The 18,494-nt window shown below is 42.8% G+C and overlaps 1 protein-coding gene across 1 annotated transcript; it reads right to left on the bottom strand.

The window, feature by feature from the left end:
* Positions 1–6,228: 6,228 nt before the first annotated feature.
* Positions 6,229–8,837, bottom strand: LOC104839079. The gene is made up of 5 exons (XM_010579199.1): positions 8,422–8,837; positions 8,284–8,328; positions 8,156–8,182; positions 7,344–7,472; positions 6,229–6,336 (listed from the first exon to the last, which is right to left on the bottom strand). The coding sequence occupies exons 1-5, from the start codon at positions 8,527–8,529 to the stop codon at positions 6,229–6,231; spliced, it is 417 nt and encodes a 138-aa protein (XP_010577501.1). The 5' UTR covers positions 8,530–8,837.
* Positions 8,838–18,494: the final 9,657 nt, after the last annotated feature.

Below are 18,494 nucleotides of genomic sequence, written 5' to 3'. Positions count from 1 at the left end.
TGCACATAGCTTCGTAAGAGGATTTTTGGAATGGTGAAAGCTGCATTAAATTATCCTTCGCCTGCCCATGTTGTCCTCCATGGCCCATCAATATCACAGTTTGCAAGGAGCAGGGAGACCATACTTTAAAACACCTAAATTTCCCTTCCTTGTTCCCCAGAACTGTTCCACAAATTTTGCTGCCTCAGTCAGCCACCAATGAAGGGGATCATTGGGTCCTAAATGCCTGTTTTCTTAAATCATTGTGAGATGTGCTAAAGCAAGTAGTCTTTAGGGGCGCTTGCCTCTAAATAGGTGATAACAGTTAAATGCATTTTTGCGCTTTTTCTTTCTTGTGAACACCATGGCCTTTATTTCTAATTGCACTATGTTGCTGAAAATACCTTGTGGTCAATGGGGATCTTTAAGTCTTCATGCTTTCCTTTCTATTGTGTTTTACTTAATATTATGATGTCAGGTGTATGGAAGCGCGACAAAATTAGAGTGAGAAACTTTTTCTGTCACCGTGGAACAATCTTATATCTCAATGGCTGATTTATATCCTGCCTGAAGGTGATGTCGGGCAGAACATCTCTCTTCTCTCCCACAGGCTGCTTGCAAAGTCAGAAGTAAGCTGATCATTATCTGCATCTCTTAAGTCATGATTTCCCTCTTATTTTTCTCTTTTACAATTCCAATTTTGTGGGGAGTCTGGGGAAAATCCCCTCACTCCTGGGCTTTTTGTTGACCTATTACCCCTGGAAAATACTTATTTAGTCTGAAAGTTATCAAATAAAAAAACCTAGCAATATGAATGCAATAAACAAATCAGGGCCATCTGTTTTCTTGTGAAGCCTCTTGATGATGCTGTTTCTGACATGAGTAAAAAGAAATCTCACTGCTAGGGAGGTGATTCTCCCCTTCTACTCGGCTCTCATGAGACCCCACCTGCAGGACTGCGTTCAGCTCTGGGGCCCCAACATCAGCAGGACATGGACCTGTTGGAGTGGGTCCAGAGGAAGGGCACAAAAACGATCAGAGGGCTGGAGCACCTCTCCTATGAAGTCAGGCTGAGAGAGTTGGGGTTGTTCAGCCTGGAGAAGAGAAGGCTCTGGGGAGACCTTAGAGCAGCCTGCCTGTACCTAAAGGGGACCTACAGGAAAGATGGAGATAGACTTTGTACAAGGGCATGTAGTGATAGGACAAGGGGTAATGGATTTAAAGTGAAAGAGGGTAGATTTAGATTAGATGGAAGGAAGAAGTTCTTCACTGTGAGGGTGGTGAGGCACTGGGACAGGCTGCCCAGAGAGGTTGTGGATGCCCCATTCCTGGCAGTGTTCAAGGCCAGGTTGGATGGGGCTTTGGGCAACCTGGTCTAGTGGAAGGTGCCCCTGCCCGTGGCAGGGGGGTGGAACTAGATGGTCTTTAAGGTCCCTTCCAACCCAAACCATTCTGTGATTCTATGATTTTACATGGAAAAATATCTTTAATGTAGTTTCTTACTTACTATCACTTTTTTCTAGATTATAACCTGATATAAGTTTAGGATTGTTTCATGTATTACTACACTACTAGATTTAAGATAGCAGAAACAATTCAGACACATTGCTCATTTGTAAGCATCTTTGATTTTTAAAGCCTGTATATGAATCAGGAAAAAAGACCATTATGGCAATTTAGGTGTTGTGTTAGTGAAGCATTTGGCCTTCTCTTTCCAGCCCTTTCACTCCTTTGGTTGCCTGAGCTGTGCTGCTGCTGAGCTATAATACATTCAGTTTCTCAACAGGAAGAAGACAACATTTATCTTGTATCTCATAACAGTGGTGTAAACATTCAGGATTATTTATAGAAGCTCATATAAGGTGACAAAAGATTACTGTTTGAACTGGTGGTTGGTGTGCAATTTACACTACAGTGTGTGTGTCCATGAAGATGCTGTAATTTATAGATCACCATGGTTGCTTCCATGAGAGATGAATATAAAAGTCCTGTGAATTTTTAGTTCTAACTTTAGGATGTTTTTTAGCTGATTGAATCAAAAGTGGGAGACCAATAGAGAAGATGGGAAGGGAGCTATAACCAGCTGTTGGCAGGTATAGGCTTATCTGGGGGGAAAACAGACTGGAAATGGTAGTTACTTTGGCTTTAGTCTTCCCAGTGGCACCACCTGATATTAAGTGTGCTGTCATTTGTGCCCTGGCAATGTTAAACCGTGGTGTGTGTTTTGCTCTGCAAGCAAACACTATCAGTCTTCAGGCAATTGTAAAATGCAGAGTGTTGGGTAGAAGTGAGTTCTCCATCTCACCAAACTCTTGTTTCCTTACTTTTCTGTAAGACTAGAAGAGTGAGGCTTTTCCACATGCCTCAGGAGGGTGTTGTGAGGATCAGCCAGATAAGATCAACTTTCTTGCACACATACGTAAAACTGCTTTTAAATATTGACTGTGATTTATGAATGGGAAGCATTTGAATAGCAGCCTAGTGCCTCTCCTTCCCATAGCATGGCATATACCAGACTTGTTCTTACAGGGGTGCAAGAGACTCAGGAACAAACAAGAACATGCCAGATGCACTGGGGCGGTTCTAGTCCCTCCAAAAAATACCATCTAAACCAGTGTTCACCTATATGTCATTGGAGACAGCTTCTTATTAGGTTGTTGATGCTGCTTAGGGCTTGGGTTTCTCCTGCAGGAGGTCATGGAGTTACGTAAAATCAAGGATAGCGGACTGGAGCACAAGAACTTTGGCTCTCTTGCTGTACCTCTGCCTTGATAAGGTTCATAGCAGAGACTCAAGCATAAAAAGCTGTCCTAGCCAGGTTTCTGAAGACAACACTAGAAGTTTTGTAATAGCCATGCTACTAAGTGGATGCCAGCACTAAGAAAATACTGCTGTGGAACTGCAGATCTTGTGAAAGGGTTTCTAGCTGACTGCTGTCAGCAGCAAAAACTTTCAAAGAAAGGGTTGTGTGCTCACTGGTGTAGCAGGACTGGGAGAATTCTTCCTTGCTGAAGAGTAGAGTAGCTTCTCAAATGCCTTTGGATCACTCATAGCATACAGTTTAGCATTACTTCATGCTAATGAAGAAAATCATATAGTTGTGGTGGTATGTAGTATGGAATTTGTCTGCACATTCCCAACACTTAACTCTCAGACATTCCTGAAGAAAGAGGTGCTATGTACAGAGATTATGGTGTTACTTTCCAGTTTGCGGAAAGTAGCCACTCCTGCCCTGTATCCTCAGATATCAAGGGTTTCTGTCTCAGAAATCATAAAGTAAATAGTGTTCAGAGCCTCCTTTTCCTGATGTGAGTCATAGAAGCAAGGCAACTGTACATACTTGAAAACGACCACGCACCTTGCCGTGGACACCTGGACAGGTTCGACTGGTTGGAAGAAGGGCTCTTTCCTAAAATCATGGTTGATTATCAATTCCCCGTTGTAAATCTATTCCACAATATGACTGACTTGTACAGGCAGGTCATCTTGTATACTGAATGTCTGACCTTCTTCACCTCCTCTGTCCCCCCTGCCCTATGCCACATCCTCTCCATCAGAGCATAGTATGACACGTCCTGCTAGAGAGCTGCTAGAGCAAGATAATTGACATAACAGGAAAAGGAAACTTAATTACTTGTTAGAGTAATTAAGTATTTTAAGTTCAAAATTAAGTAATTAAGTAACTCAATGGATTAGTTTCCTTTTGGTTTCATCTGGCAGTTTCACAATCCTATTGTGAACCAAACTCAAGAGAGCGAGAAGAGGCCCAAGAGCATTGGCTGGGTCCCACATCTGCTCAGGGGCTGGCCCAGGGCTGGCTGAAGGGATGTTCGGTCCTGCCAGGAGACATCCAGCCCTTCCCACGGGGCTGCCCTGGGACTTGCAAAGCCCCGCAGGACGTAGGAGTCCCAAGGAGAAGATCTGAATATGCCTGTGGGGTGGCAGAGGGCTAAAATACTCGAGGATGGAGGACTACCACGTTTTCTGGACTCTAGATCACAGAGCTTTGGGGGAGGTCACCAGTGCAAGCAAACACTTTGCATCAGCTCACAGATGCCAGGGTACTACAATGACAGACAGCAGTGGAGGCACTTATTTCAGGTTGCACAAATCTGCACTGAATGCTTTGAGCACACAATTATTTCTGTCAGGCAGATTGCAAACCGAGGCATGAGATGAGTAGATATTTTGCAGATCTATCTTCTTCAGTTTAGTAAGTTGGGTTGGTTTTTGAAATTCTGTGCAAGAGTTTGCTATTACTTGCAGAAGTGATATGACTGGAAGCTGACTGCATTTGACTCTTGCCAGCTTATGTTAGGTAGAACTGAATTTATGTGTCTTTTGCTTGTGTCACGACTTCACAATTACTGTACCTATTTCATAAATCTAATGAAGTAATTTGGGGAGTAAAAGTATTAGACAAAGAATTTTCTTTTTCCTTGCAGCAGCTGAAAACATAGGTTAGAACAGCTGTCTGCAGTCCTGGGACCTGAGAATTCTTTTGCTCTTCTATAAAAATGAATCACCATTTTTCAGATTTTATGCTTGCTACAGATTGTGACAAGACACAATGTTGATGAGCTACACGCACAAAGACACGAAAAGCAAAGCATCATGGAAACACTGAAATAGCTTGGACTTGCACTTGGGAAATATTAACAAGACTGAGTATCAGTATTTGGTGAGGTGATATTTGGAAATTTGAGATCTGACATGATAGGTTCAGTAAGAACTATGGATGTTAATGAACCTTTTTCTTCTGTTCAAGGCCAGGAGCATGTGTGTGCATTCTGCTGATTTGTCAGAAATGTAGATGAGTTTTCTTTGCACTAGAATCCAAAAAAATGGTTATTCAGGAGAAAGCTGTCTGAGCTGAACTTGGAGTAGAAAATGTAGGAAGATGCGAAAATGTGAGAAAGGCGAAGTCGTCATTTTATTTCTTGGTTTCATCTGCGTAGGCATTACCACAGAAATAGTCTTTTGTATTTTCATATTTATTATTTTCTTATTATATTTGAAGCAGGTAGCTGAAACACATCAAGAAATGCATTTGATATGATATATATTACATAAGTTTAACTCCTTTTATATAGTTGCATCAAACGTTTTTTCTATAATCTAGTTCTGTCTTTTCCCCCAAGCCCATATTAATGGAAATCTTAAGAATAATAGTGTAGTTGATTAGCATTTCCATCATGCTTTTGATCCTAGAAACATGTTCATCCCATCAATATCACACTTTATGCTGAAAAAAAGAAAGAGAATTGTGAGCCTGTGTCTGTTCCTTGAAGTCTGAAAAATCCACCATACTCCGATGGAGATGGTGAAGAAGTGACGTCATTGGAGGTCTTTTAACATCCTCCATCTCAAAGCCCAGCCCTGTTACAATGTCTCATCGCTTCTGTTCCTCTCTGAGGCACAAAGGAGATGAAATCTGACCTCTCACCTGTTTGGGATTTTCCCTTGTGTGAAGAGATCTAAGAAACTATTAGTAAGGCTGGAATAGGTGGCTGAGATAAGTGTCTCCCCTTATATAGTTTTTATTTTTCCAGCAAAGCTCCCTTTTTACCCTTTTGTTTCCATTGAGCTGAGTGGAGAGGTGCTAGAGAAGTGTATCTGAGCTCATGGCACTATAGAAAGATCTTCTTCAAAGCCAGTGTTAAATACATCCTGAGAAAGAAACGCGTTCCAAATACACAAGCCCATTAAGACCTTATAATTAACCCTGGGTATGGTTTTGCTTTTGTATGTTAAGACGTTCATGAGTTCTCTACTACTGAATATTTAGAAGAAAAAAGTGGCTATGGCCAGGAAAATGTGCAACCTTGCAAAAAAGAAGTTAAGTGACTTATTCATGGTGTGTAGATATTACCAAAAAATAAAAGTGATGCAGAAAGAAAACGCAGAATTTCTGTTTGAATCTCAAGTCCATAAATATTTCTGGTACCATACAGTGGTCTGTGTGCATTCTGCTGTCGCATCTCACATGAGTGAAATTGTTGGACCAGAGCTTTGCAGAAGCATTTTGGCACCCACTCTTAAGAAAACAGGATGTTCAAACCTTTCACCAAGTACAAAACATATGAAATGAAGACTCTTGAATACTTTTGGTGCTCAGGTAAATTGCAGTTTTATTGTTTTAGCAGTCATTATTTCTACCCTTTATATTTCAGGTGGACAATAAATACAATAAATAACTTTTCTGTTCCCTCTTCTTATCGAGAGTTTTGGGGGTTTTAAAATATCTTTTTAAGCTCCAGGTTTATTGATTGCTTGATAGGTTCTCAGGATTTTATTCAAAAATTCCTTCACATTTCCCTTGGTCTTGTACTGGCATTGATTTCCGCGTGCCAGGCTCTGTGATGGAAGAAAGAACAAACATTCGGTTACCAAAGATTTTATAAAAAATAAAGGATTTAGATGAAACAGTTAAAACATACATTCTTTGGAGCTAAGCAAGGATTTCAAAGACAATTCCTAAAGAATTGTTCCTTCAGCAGTGAGTGTAAGAGTGGCTTTTCATGGTGACTAAGAAGGTGACAGCTGGACTGTCATACAGTTATAGCTGAAGTAATTTAAACGAGGCTGTTTCAACCCAGAAAACAGGGCAGATGGAGGAGTATGAGAAGCTGGGTAAGACTAAGGCGGTGGGTCTGCTCCGTCTTGCAATGCCATTCTAACAATATTGCCCCTTGCAAGTTTGACGCTAGCTTAAAGGAGCTTGAGACACTGCAAAATCAGCATCTTCCATGTCTCATTGAATTACACAAATGTTTTGCTCAGTATGTAAATAAAGGACATTTCACTGCCTCAGAAAAGGCATCTGGGGATCCAGGAGTCTTCCTGAGCATCATCACAATTTGAAGATGCTGCAGGACACAGCAGTATTTCATGCCCAAGCATTCTTGAAGGAACTGCAGCTTAGGTAGAATTAATGCTCCAGAGGAAAGGGATGCCTCTGCCTGCCTGTCCCCAGCCATGCAGCTTCTGTATATCTAGTCTCTGGTTTTATATCATTACTATTTAGTGTAGAAACACATTTTGAGAAAGGAGAATAGAAAAGCAATTTAAATAAAGCTCCTCTCCCAGAGATCTATGTTTAAAGGTCCTCATGCTAAAGGGGTTTGGAGAAGGGAAAGGGCACAGAGGAGACAACCCATCTCCCTGATTCCTCTGCCAATTTTAGCAGCTTTCCATTGCCTCACGCATGTTGCATCTATCATACCTGGCTCCTGCATTAAATGAGTATTTAAAACACATTTATTTGAAAGTAATCAAACAGCTACAAATGTTTAAATTATAAAAAAATCCTTTCTTTTGTAAAAGATAGACAAAGATCTATAGAAAAGGAAGAAAAGTTGTACCTCACAGAGGTTTCTATCCAGCTGAGTCTGAAAGGCTTGATTAAGCATTGTAATTATTACATTTGAAGAGAAGTTGTTTTTCAGCATGTATTCAGTTCCTTCCACAAAGCACGCCAGTTCATGGCCAGGCTGTTAAATGAAGAAGGCATTAGAAAAAGCTAGAATGCATTTTGTGTTTATCTACAGAAAGAAGAAATATGTATTCCTAAACGTGGCAGCATGTCACAATTACATGTAAGATATTTTGCATTCTATTGAAAACTGGTACAAAAACTTTGGGGGGGGGGTGTAAAACACCGAATCATCATGCATGCCGCAAGAAACACCTGTTGCATCTCTCAGAAAACCTCAAACCATAAAAGTAACCTCTTTGAAGTATAGCTTCAGCTAATGCCGGGTTTCGCCATGTCTGAGGAGGCTTACAAAAATGAAATGGTGTTGGATACACCTAGAGCTGAGCATCTGAAGCCTGACTTCTCTGGCCCAGGTTCACTCAGTTTTTAGGCACCTAACCATAAAACAAGGTCTTGCAGAGATTTTCAAAGCAAGAGCCTGTATCTTTTGATTTGTAAGTCAAAGCCACAAAGGACTTTTGCCTGACTCTGGGCTTCTTTCTGATTGCACTGATAATGAGAGGACGTCTGCTTCCCTCCCCACCACTATTCATCAAGCTCAGTTTTGCTGCTACTAGCGTATTAAAACCTTCCTCATAACTGAAAGCAAAAGTTATATAAGGAGCAAAGTGAACAAACTGAAACTCAGTTAATACTGAAATTCAACAACTACAATAGCTTAAAAAAAAATAGGCTTACCTCAGCGATGGGAAGACATGAACATGACTGAAAATGAAAAGAGTGAGCGTTAAAATCCAGCAGCGCCAGCATTCGACACACAAGTACATTTTTTAGTTTCCTGATACTCTCAAAAGTGATATACTCACACTGACAGCTGTCTCCCTACATGGGCAACTTACAGAACTTTCCTCCTGAAAGAATAATAAGTGAGAAATCAGTATTTGTTATCATCTACTTCACAAGCATGCATTTTTACAGAATTAAGGTGCTAAACAGCCACTTACAAGCAGACGCTTTGTATACCGGATAATTTCACCGACACTGCAATTCTGTGCTTGCACAGAGAGCAGCAAACAAGAGAAGAGTATGTATGACAGCATCCTGGCATTCATGTGCAACTCAGTCTGATGGCTGACAGAAGAATAGGAGGACACTCCTTTTAATTGAGTCTTCACAAAATTCCCATTCTAGTATGGAAAACCCCAATTATAAAACTGATACCAGGTGCCCACTATTTTTTCCCACTAGCTTGGACAGCATTTTAGAGAAATCAAACGTGGAATTGAGTCACCTACTGCAGTGAATTTTCTTTAGTACTGTGGAAATTCACAAATGCTCCTCAGAAGTGATTAATTTGAACATTACAATATCACACCCCAACAGGAAACAATAGTTAAAAATCTACGAAAGCATTTTTTTTTCAGATGTGGGTTTTGTCTCCTGCGCTTCTGTAAATTATAGTTCCATGAAAGTGAAGAGACAATAATGTTCAGCATTGCCAGAGTTCCCGAGAAAACAAACTAACAGGCTGTGAGCTGGCTTCCCCCTGGATTCAAAGTAGGACTTTTCTCAAAGAAAGTCGGTAACGCTGCAGCAGTCTGTGGACAGACAGACAGACAGAGTCATGGAGAAACCTGGAGAAGTTGTCACGCTGAATTACAGCTGCTGCATCTGGAGAGGGATCCCATAGTCCTGGACTGTAATCCCACCTCTGCCGAGTGCAAGCGCACCAGTGTGCAGATAAGGATTGGGCCCTCAGCGTGCAAACACTGACTGTATTGTCGCATCCCACCTGTTCCCTTTTAAACAGAAACAAGTGGATGCAAAAATAGTCCTAGTGACCAGAACGGTGTTAACTTGGAAATTGTCTCAGATGGAGTCTCCAAATCAGGTTGAATGTCTGCTAGAGCTTTCTCTGGCCACAGAGGTTTCCTTTTTGCAAGTTGCACACCTTGGTAGAGCAAGTGGTAGCCCTTCAGATTTCTTTTAGATCCCCAGGGTGGACTTTTAAGCTTCTCTCCTGTTATGCCTTAAATCCTGTCATGCCTCAAAGATCTTCTCCAAAAGCTTGAGCTTTCTGCTGGTCAGTCTGGCTGAACGATGGGCAACGATCCCTCTGGAAACTGTGCTGGAAAGAGAAAACATCAGGTTGCAATTTGCTGTTTTTTTCTCTGGCATTTGCCTACCGGCAAGGGATTCATCTGGCCGAGCGTGGCTCCGCCGCCTGCCCGCATGCCAAGGGGAGCGGAGGAGAACGTGCCTGCTGCTCCTGCCGTTGCCTTGCTGCCTGCACACCCTGCACCAGCTCTGGGCTGGGGTGGATGCTCCCTGCCTTTTCTTTGAAGTTTGCCCTTAGATGATTTTTGTGTGGGAAGTGTACATCCCATTAGGCAGCTACAGCTTTCACACAGGCCCCAGGGAATACCTAGAAAAAGCCAGAGCCCTCCCTTGGCAAGTTAAAGCTGGCAGCAGGCTACGTTATGGTAAGCTGATACGCAAAATTCTATTGCGGGGAGGGATGGCGTTCATGAGCCAGGCAGTGGCATCTTTCAAGGCACTGGGCTGTTAGAGAGGGGCTAAAATCACAGATTTATGATTGAGAGCCTGTGATGCCCTGAAAAGCAATAAAGAGACTTCTGTGACAGGTGGGTGTCCCTTGAGGAAACAGCTTTTTACTCAAGCAAAGCAATGGGCGTGTTGCTCCCTGTTTCTTCAGCCAGTAAAGCCCCACGGCAAGAGCTAGAACAATTAGTTCAAAGCATAAATCCCTGAAGGAAATAAATGATGTGTAGTATTTGTGGGACGCTTGGTTTCTCAGGTGGTTGAAAAAATGATTTTACATGGTTTTAAAGGAAAGAATTTGCAAGTATCTTTGATTTAGCCAAGGTTGTGCAAGGAATATGGTAACAAGCCATGGGGAGAGAGGGGCGAGGGGCTCTTCATGACAGTCAGGAGTTTCTCCTGCTTCTTGCTTTTAAGGAAAATATGTTCATTAGAAATCCCCTTTTGCCCGGTAGCTGCTACTCTCTGTCTTTGCAAGGATTTTACAAAATCTGATATACTTAGCTGGGTTTCTAGGGCCTTTTCACCTAAGGACTGATGTCTCAATGCAACTGCCGCGCTCTGTACGTGAAAGCGATTGGTGGCATAAATTGTATGCAGAATACATAATTAGGACCTTTCCATTCATGAGATGTAATTATGTTCACTGGACAGTGAGCAGATCAGATAACTTATTCCCAGGCCTATAGCCCAAAAAGACAAGATCTGTATTTTTGTTACTAGTTGAAAATTGGAATGGCAGAGCTTCCAGAGCTGCTCCTGAGCTGTTCCCTGAGCCTGCAGTTCCTTTTCACAGTCTCTGTCTGCCAGCAGTCCCAGCGCTATCTCTACATCTTTTCATTTCTATTTGATTGCTTAGTGAGATCTATCTCATGCTGTTGTTGCTCCAGGGCAAATAGGTATTTCATATATATCAGAGAAGCTGTCTTCAATTTAAAGTGAATCAGAAATCACCAGAAGACAAACTGGCACAGAAAGAACTTTCCATGTATTGGTTAGAGCAGCAGTGGATTGAGCACAGAAGCGAGTGGCACCGGTTATGGCTTCTCTTTGGAGAATTTAGGCTCTATTCCAGCATTTAGAGGCTGACCCAAAGACCGTGGAAATTAATATTTGCTGCCATCCCAGCAAAAAGACCAGCTTTTTTATATAATCTTTAAACATTTAGTTTTGATATTTTAGAAGTCTTCATTTTGATGACCAGCTGCAGCAACGTATTTTCACAACTATGTTGTCATTTGTGTGTTAAGTACGATCAGCAGTTTAATTTCTGTCCTCATGTCTAGGGATCTGATCTCCCTCTGTTCCTCTCCCTTAATCTCTCTTTCAGCAGCACAGGCCAAAATGTAGAGAGGAAGTAGCGTTTTTTCAACCATCGCTCAAAAAACCTGAAACATTCATAATAAATTCAGTAGCCAAAGTGCAGTATGTAGGAGGGTGACAGTGCGAGTCCACTTCCCCCTGAGGTCACAAATCCACAAGCCTCAAAAGGCCAGTTGTCAAAGTGGGGAGCCACCAACGCCAGGTCTGGTCTTTCTGAGGGGTTTTTTTTGTTCTCTTTTAAGATTTCTGGCTGGAAAAATCAGAAACAAAGTGAAGAACTGAAACGCAGGATTTTTAATAAAGATCACCAAACTCAAAGGTAGTGGGTGCATTAACCCATAGAAACATCCCTTACATTGCCATTGGGAAACCTGAGAGGGGAAACTCGCTGTGGTCAGCCCGAGGCAGGACCATCCACGAGCCGATCGTGTATCCCTGTACCTCCTATCACTTCCCTGCCCACTAAAGGATGCAGTGGAGGAGCAGAGTGAGGAAGGAGGCAGAGAGCTCCGTCAGCCGATGTACCGCCAGCACGAGGGCAGCACATCGGCTGGGTGTGCCTGGTTCGCGATCACAACTTTCGCCTGACGGGATTGTACGATTCCAGCCCAGGACAGATATTTGGAAAAGGGGAACACACAAAACTCTCCCAATTTATTTCTGTGGTCTCTTACAGGCTGTTCCCTCTGGCTCCTTTGAAAATCCTCATCTAATGTGCTGTACATTTTTGGTTTATGCGTAAATCCTTTGGGATATAGTCTCTTTTAATGCACCTATTTCGATGATAGGTTGATTGACTGAAAATGCTGCACAAACATCCAATTTCCAGATCAGTATTTTAACGTGGTTAGCATAAACCTCCAGATCTTCTCAATTCTCATGGGAGAATTTGCATCCCACTGTAGTGTTTCCAAGAAACTCTGTACAGTTTGGGTTTTTTTAATGTAGGAAAAAAGATTCCCTCGTAGAAGAAACAAACCAAGATAACATACCAGCTTCTTTTACGTTTGCTGTGTACACTGATCAAGATGTAAGAGCTTGCAAAGACTGCAGATGAAGAGATACTATTAATAGTTTCATTTTCCAGAGATAAGGTGGCTTGCAGTATTTTTTTTCCTTTCTTTTAGGTAACGATGACATATGCTAGTGTAGAAATAAAGGAAAATAGGGTCATTCTAATTCCTCCACACAAGGGTAAACCACAGCACAGTAATAGCAAGATTGCCTATGACAAAAAGGTGTAAAATCCAGATGAATTCGGGGAGTATTTCATGTGCCAGCTTGAAGAGAGAGGTGGCACGGGACGTCCTCGGGACTCACATTAGCTTCTGTAGGTAATGGAGCTCCCATTACTTTCAGAAGAGTTGTAATTAATTTGAAACCATTTAAACTAACCAAAACCAGTGGTGCTTGGGAGCTGTGAGATGGGGGAGCACATCTGAGAGGGACCTTCAGAGCTGCGAGTCATCTTTGTTTCATGCAATAGTACAGTCACCGGAGCTTTCCTGGGTTCTTTAGCAGGGGAGCCAAGCTTTCCATGTTGCAATGATATTTAGCAAGAGCTGAGGCATCTAAAAGCAAAAAGCCATGACAGCAACATGCCGGCCATGCTGGGCTTTGCACGTATTGCAAGTGCATCTCACAACCAACAGTCTCCAGAAATCAGCAGAAGAAATCAGGAATTGTCTACAAAGGTCACCAGTTCTCTTGGATTTTAAGGTTTTCCTGATGCCATTGCTCTCACTTCAGTGTCCTTTTTTGTGGACCTGACCGCTTTCACACCGGGAAAGAGAAATATCGCAGAGCTCTCAGATCACAAGTCCACTCACCCTTCCTCACTTGTCCCACTGTGAGATGACCCTGGGTGCTGGATTTCCCTCTCAGCACAGCATGTAGAGGAAGGCTGAACATGCAGGACAGACAGACAGCACAAGGCAATCACTCTGTGGCTGCGTTAGAGTCCTTCACCAGCCAGACCCACACTGCAGCTTGCTTTTCATGCTGGCAGCATTGAAAAGCTACCTGCAGACTGCTTGATAGAAACATGGCAACCACAATTTAATAAGCACTGATATTTGTTCACACCTAGTTGCATGAGTAAGAATAGGCTGGCCCTCTTCCAAAAGAGTTGGCAAGATTTTCTATACTATGTGTAAAATAGGCTATGTTAGTGCTAAAATGTTTTGAAACATGGGGGAATAGACCATGAGCCGGTCCAATCCATGAAGATAAGCTATGTTATTCCTGGTGCTTTTACAGCAGGTGAGGCCATGTAGGTGCCAGGCTTGAAGCACTGGGTGTTGGCAGCAGGGCAGTCTCAGCCTGTGCTACCCCAGTTGCAAGGTTCTTGTTTCTCCAAATGTTTCACCTTGTGACCCAAGGTTATCCATTGCTTTCTCCATCACTCAACAGGACCTTCATATTCTTTTCAGAGATTTGATGTTCTGCAGTCCAGTAGCCTTTGTATTTCACTTATACTAAGAAAAGATTTCTTGATGTATCCAGCGTTTTATATCTTACAGTGAAAAATCATATGGGACCTCTGACACCCCCTTAAAAAGATAGTCTCCTTCTGCTGCATGTGTGGCTCTGAACAGATTGGTTGTTCCACCAGTGTCTGATTCTGGAGCTGTCGCAGGATCTACAGTTCAGGAAAACTGCTTTGCAAATCAGTGTAACTACTTAAATTTCCCCTCACAGCATGGCTTAATTCTTTTTGGAGCTTATCTCTGGAAAGATACTTTACATACTACTTATCTAAGTTGTCAGTGATCAGTCTATGCAACACTATAGGAGCATATATAGGAAGAAGATGGCTTTAGAGAAAGGAAGCTGTTCTTGTGCAGTTTCTATTCAATTTAGCGACTTGAACTTCTTCCCACTTGTATCCTTGGATCTCACCATTTCTTCTGACTCCACACTTGACCTTTTTCTTCACGGGTACAAGACAGGCATTGGCCTTCTTGGCTTACATGAATGCAATGTCTAGGAGAGAAATCTTTACTGTAAAAACCTCTATGACAAAACAAAGAACTTCAGATAAACCAAGGAGATATATCTTAATGCCTGCAAAGATGTGACCTACTCCTCTGTCTCAGAGTACAACAGAAAAAGAGAAACGAAGATGAGGACTGTGATCTCACCTTCCCCTGACATGCAGACACGCCAGGCAGGGACTCCCGAGGCGTGAGAAAATCTCAGCCTGGCCTGGAGCCATCACAGACAGGTCTTCAGCAGGCACTAAAACCACTGGGGGTGAGCTTCTGCATGGGATGTCAGCTGCACCCTGCCTGAGAGAAGGACTTAAGGACATTATAGGTGCCCAGCAGCAGTGAGGATGCAGAAACAGGGAGGTGAGGTGACCCGCCTCCTTGCCCCCTGGCTGGAAATTTGTTCCTGTTTGTTCTTTTTTTTTTCAAATGGGGAAATAAGCTGCTGTTACCTTTTTTTCCTTCCATAGCACTACAAAATGTATAAATTGGGAAAAACAGCTACACAGCCAGCATCTCATTAAGTAATATAGAGTGTTGTAAGAGCTGGAACACCACCAGCAACATGAAAGTCAGGCAATTACAGATTTATTTGAGGCATGACAGGTCTGAGTATGCTTTCATATTCCAGGCAAGAAAAGCATAAAAGTAGGTAGCCCTGGTCCTTCTGCTTCCCTTCTCATTTTTTACCAATTTCAGGATTTACTGCATTTATCTCAGAAATGTGGAGCTTTGTGAGCATCTGTGAACAAGCTATCAAGGAGATGGCTTCTCCCACTCCAGTGTGCATGGTGCTGGGGAACGTGCCACCGACGGCAGGTCACTATGGCCACAGCACTGATGGAGGAGCAGGTCCGTCTCCTGAGTTCCGCTGACACGGGGCATTTTTCCTTTGTGTAATTCAGGGAAAAAAATCACCAACATATGCAATCACTGCCCCATACAAGGGATTTGAATCAGCTGTATGTATGGCTGTTTGCCTGCCAGGCAAGGCACTGTTTTAAATTCCCATCACCAGGTCCCCAAAAAGGATTCCCTAGAGATCTTAATTTCTATCAATGGATAATGATATTGATATTAACTCTAAAAATTAATGCATTTGCTATATCATAAAGAAAATAATTCACAAGACACAGACCTGTCGAGTCTCTGTGTGCATAAATTGTAATTGCCATCCCTCATCTTTGAGACATGGAGCTGACCCCCTGCAGTGTCACCCAACCCCACCGCTGGACCTTTTTCCTCAGTGACACAGCCATGCACTCCCTAATTCAAAAGCAAGACTAAATTATTTATCGAGCTCCATGTGCAGGGATCTGCTGTGATCGATCACAGCAATGGGTACAACCGTACCACAAAGTGCTGTGCCTCAAAAGCTGCTTGTCCCAATCCTGCTGTGCCTGACCCTGTGTCACCCCAAAATCACCTGCCCACTGCCCAGTGTGGGGCTGCCTGTTTGGAAGGGAGCGTGTACCAGTCTGGCAGCAAATCTGGACTCAGAGTTGAATGAAGCAAGACAGAAGATTGCCTGGCAGCTCCAGCGAGTGGCACACGGCCATGGACGAGGATGCCATCATGTGGCCGAAACTTTTTATTCACTTCCCACTTGCTTTGCATTTTTTTATATCAAAAGCTTTCTGTCCTCTGCTCCCTTTCTACACTGCGTAGTCCACAGCTCTCCCTGACAGCTCCTTCTGGCAGGTGTGTGTTACACGAGAGTTTTGTCCAAGTAAATCCTGGGCATCCGTCTCAAAACTGTTTGAATTGGATGAAGAATATCAGGAAAAATCACCATGCAACTCCAATGTGGGTCTCAGGGCTTTACACCCAGGGAGGCACTGAACAGATCAAACCTGGGTGCCGTGAGGGCAGGATCATGCAGATACACAGCTTGTTGCAAACCTCATCATTTTAATTACTCATGGTCCATTTTACATAATGCAGGCAGATAAGCATCACCATTTATTTGCACTGAAAAAACAGTCTCCCAAGCATTATCCCTGGAGACATATGATATTTTGTATCTAAAGAACATATTTTACCTATATGCCTTAAAATAGGTAACATGAAAAGGATGAATCCTTAAATGCAGCCAGCAACAAATACTTGTGTGAAGGCTCATCAATTTTATCCATACTGTTTATCAAAAACAGTTCCCTGTGTCCTTGCCAAGATCAAAGGCACTGTGAGCCTCCATGCCTGCAAGTCCTGAGATGAAGCAACACCAGCTGTTTCCCCCACTTTTTAAGGCCAGTTTTGGGGGGAAGCCACACGCCTGGTTTTAATTTGGGCCCCAGTGAAGAGGAGCCCAAAGTTGGGGACCCATTTCTGAGTACTGCTCCAGACCCAAGTTTTCAGGCACTTTCCACTAAGGTCTTCAAGTCTTGTCACCAATTCCTCCATTCGTCCAGGGAAGAGGATGTAGGAGTTTCTCTTTCCTTATCCTCCTTTTACGGAGGAAAGCTGGACAGCTGCTCCAGGTTGTCTTCAGAAACCTTTACTGAGGGCATCTACTAAAACTGCCGTTGCTGGGCTTTTTTCCCCAGAGCTCTTCTCCTCCAGAGGAAGATGGGGAAGAACCATACATTTCCCAGAGGACAGTGTTGTCTCAGACTGTTCCCCCATGCCACATGTCTCTTTGCATGTGAGGCTGTTACCCCTCAGCCTCTCCTGCCAGTGCCACCAGAATCCTCGTGTCCCAGCAGAGCTGGTTCTTCCTGGGTTTTGGCATCAGAAGCTCCATGCTTAGAAAATAAAGCATGGAGATATTTAACAGCATAAACAGAAATAATCATGATGTAAAAGACCTTGGAATAATTGAAAGACTGAGGTAGACCAAAGAGAGACCTGGGTCTGCCCCAGCTGTCTCAGTGGGATTGCAGCAAAGAGCTGGAGGTCTGAAGCTGGCCCATGTATTTTAATGAATAGTTTGGGGTAAACTCTGCATCCTTTGAAGAGACTTCCTTTGGTGATGGTCTCTCAAGGCTGCAAAGTGATGGCTGCAGGGTTTGGCAGTTGGCAAGCTGGACTATCATGTCAGGGAGATCAGAAGGTCTAACAAGATACCTCTAGTAGGTCCCTGGAGGGCTACACAAGGCAAGTTAGGTAAATTAATAGGCAGCCATCTATAGGAAATGCAGAATTGTTTTATTTTTTTCTGAAGAAAAAGAGCAGCTTAGTCTCTGAATTTTAACATCCTCCTGTATCCCAATTCTGTTTATACCTTGGATAACAAACTGAAGCTGTTGAAGCCCTTTGCATTTTTTCATGATAATGTGTTAAATTATGCCAGACTGGAGAATTCTGTGATGTAAAACACAAGTATCCGTTCATACGGGTGGAGTCATGCATTTCTTTGATCGTGAAAGCAAGCTAGGATTTGGTGGGAATCTAGGCCTTCCTACACAAGAAGCACCTGCACACTCACAACACCTCCTCCTTTCCTTGTTCACAAGAAAGATGAGCTTTATATGCAGTGTTGTACAAAAGACGCTCCGTCAGCTGGTGTTGGGTGGGCTGGGTTTGGGTGTATCATCTCATTCGTGTGGGTAAGGGAAGTGAGTTGTTCCCTCGGCTCAATGGGAAAAATGTCATCAGTGAAAAAGCCCAACCATGGGAATTATTAAGGTGCTCTTAGACAACAGAGTGAAAGATTCTATAAGAAAATAGTCTTTGGATTTGATTGAGCTGGTGCAGTTTTCGGAGTCCTCCAGGGACTAAGTCTGTGGTAGAAGAGAAAGCAGATGCTGTAGGTGCAGGACAGGAGTCTTCGGTCAGAGCAGCTGAGCCCTCACCAACACCACACTGCTGATTTGGCTCAGGAAAGTAGGAGACTTTCAGGTCTTCTTGGCAACACTTTTGAAATAAGAAAGAAGGAGGTTTATGAAGTACTGCAGAAAACAGCAAAGACCAGCAAGAATAATTTTGAGTATTTAACCGCTTAAAAAGTTTTTTAATCAGATATTTTTAATGCTGCTCCTTTATGCAACCCTAGGTTTATGAGGGAAAGAGTAAAACTGTGAGCTGATAGTCAAGACACTTTGAAAGGGCTTAATTTCAGGTCTTTGTGGATGGATCAAGGGAGGAAAGGATACTGTGCAGGGACTTTAGGGAGAATGGTATTTCAAAACTTATAAAATGTTGGAGAATATTCTCCTTTCAAATTTTCTTTTCTGATTCATACTAATCAAAACAATCACAAC

This window comes from Haliaeetus leucocephalus, unplaced genomic scaffold (genome assembly GCF_000737465.1).
Source record: "Haliaeetus leucocephalus isolate CR32 unplaced genomic scaffold, Haliaeetus_leucocephalus-4.0 Scaffold656, whole genome shotgun sequence".
NCBI classification, from domain to species: Eukaryota; Metazoa; Chordata; class Aves; order Accipitriformes; family Accipitridae; genus Haliaeetus; species Haliaeetus leucocephalus.
Note: the sequence above shows the minus strand (reverse complement) of the source record. Positions and strands in the feature narration are given on the sequence as shown.

Bases quoted from the DNA above. Each gene is read 5' to 3' on its own strand.
- LOC104839079 (XM_010579199.1), bottom strand. From the start codon at position 8,529: ATGAATGCCAGGATGCTGTCATACATACTCTTCTCTTGTTTGCTGCTC. The intron at 8,183-8,283 runs GTGAGTATATCA...TTTCATTTTCAG, and splicing joins GTAGGGAGACAGCTGTCAGT to TCATGTTCATGTCTTCCCAT. The intron at 7,473-8,155 runs GTAAGCCTATTT...TTCATTTAACAG, and splicing joins CATGTCTTCCCATCGCTGAG to CCTGGCCATGAACTGGCGTG.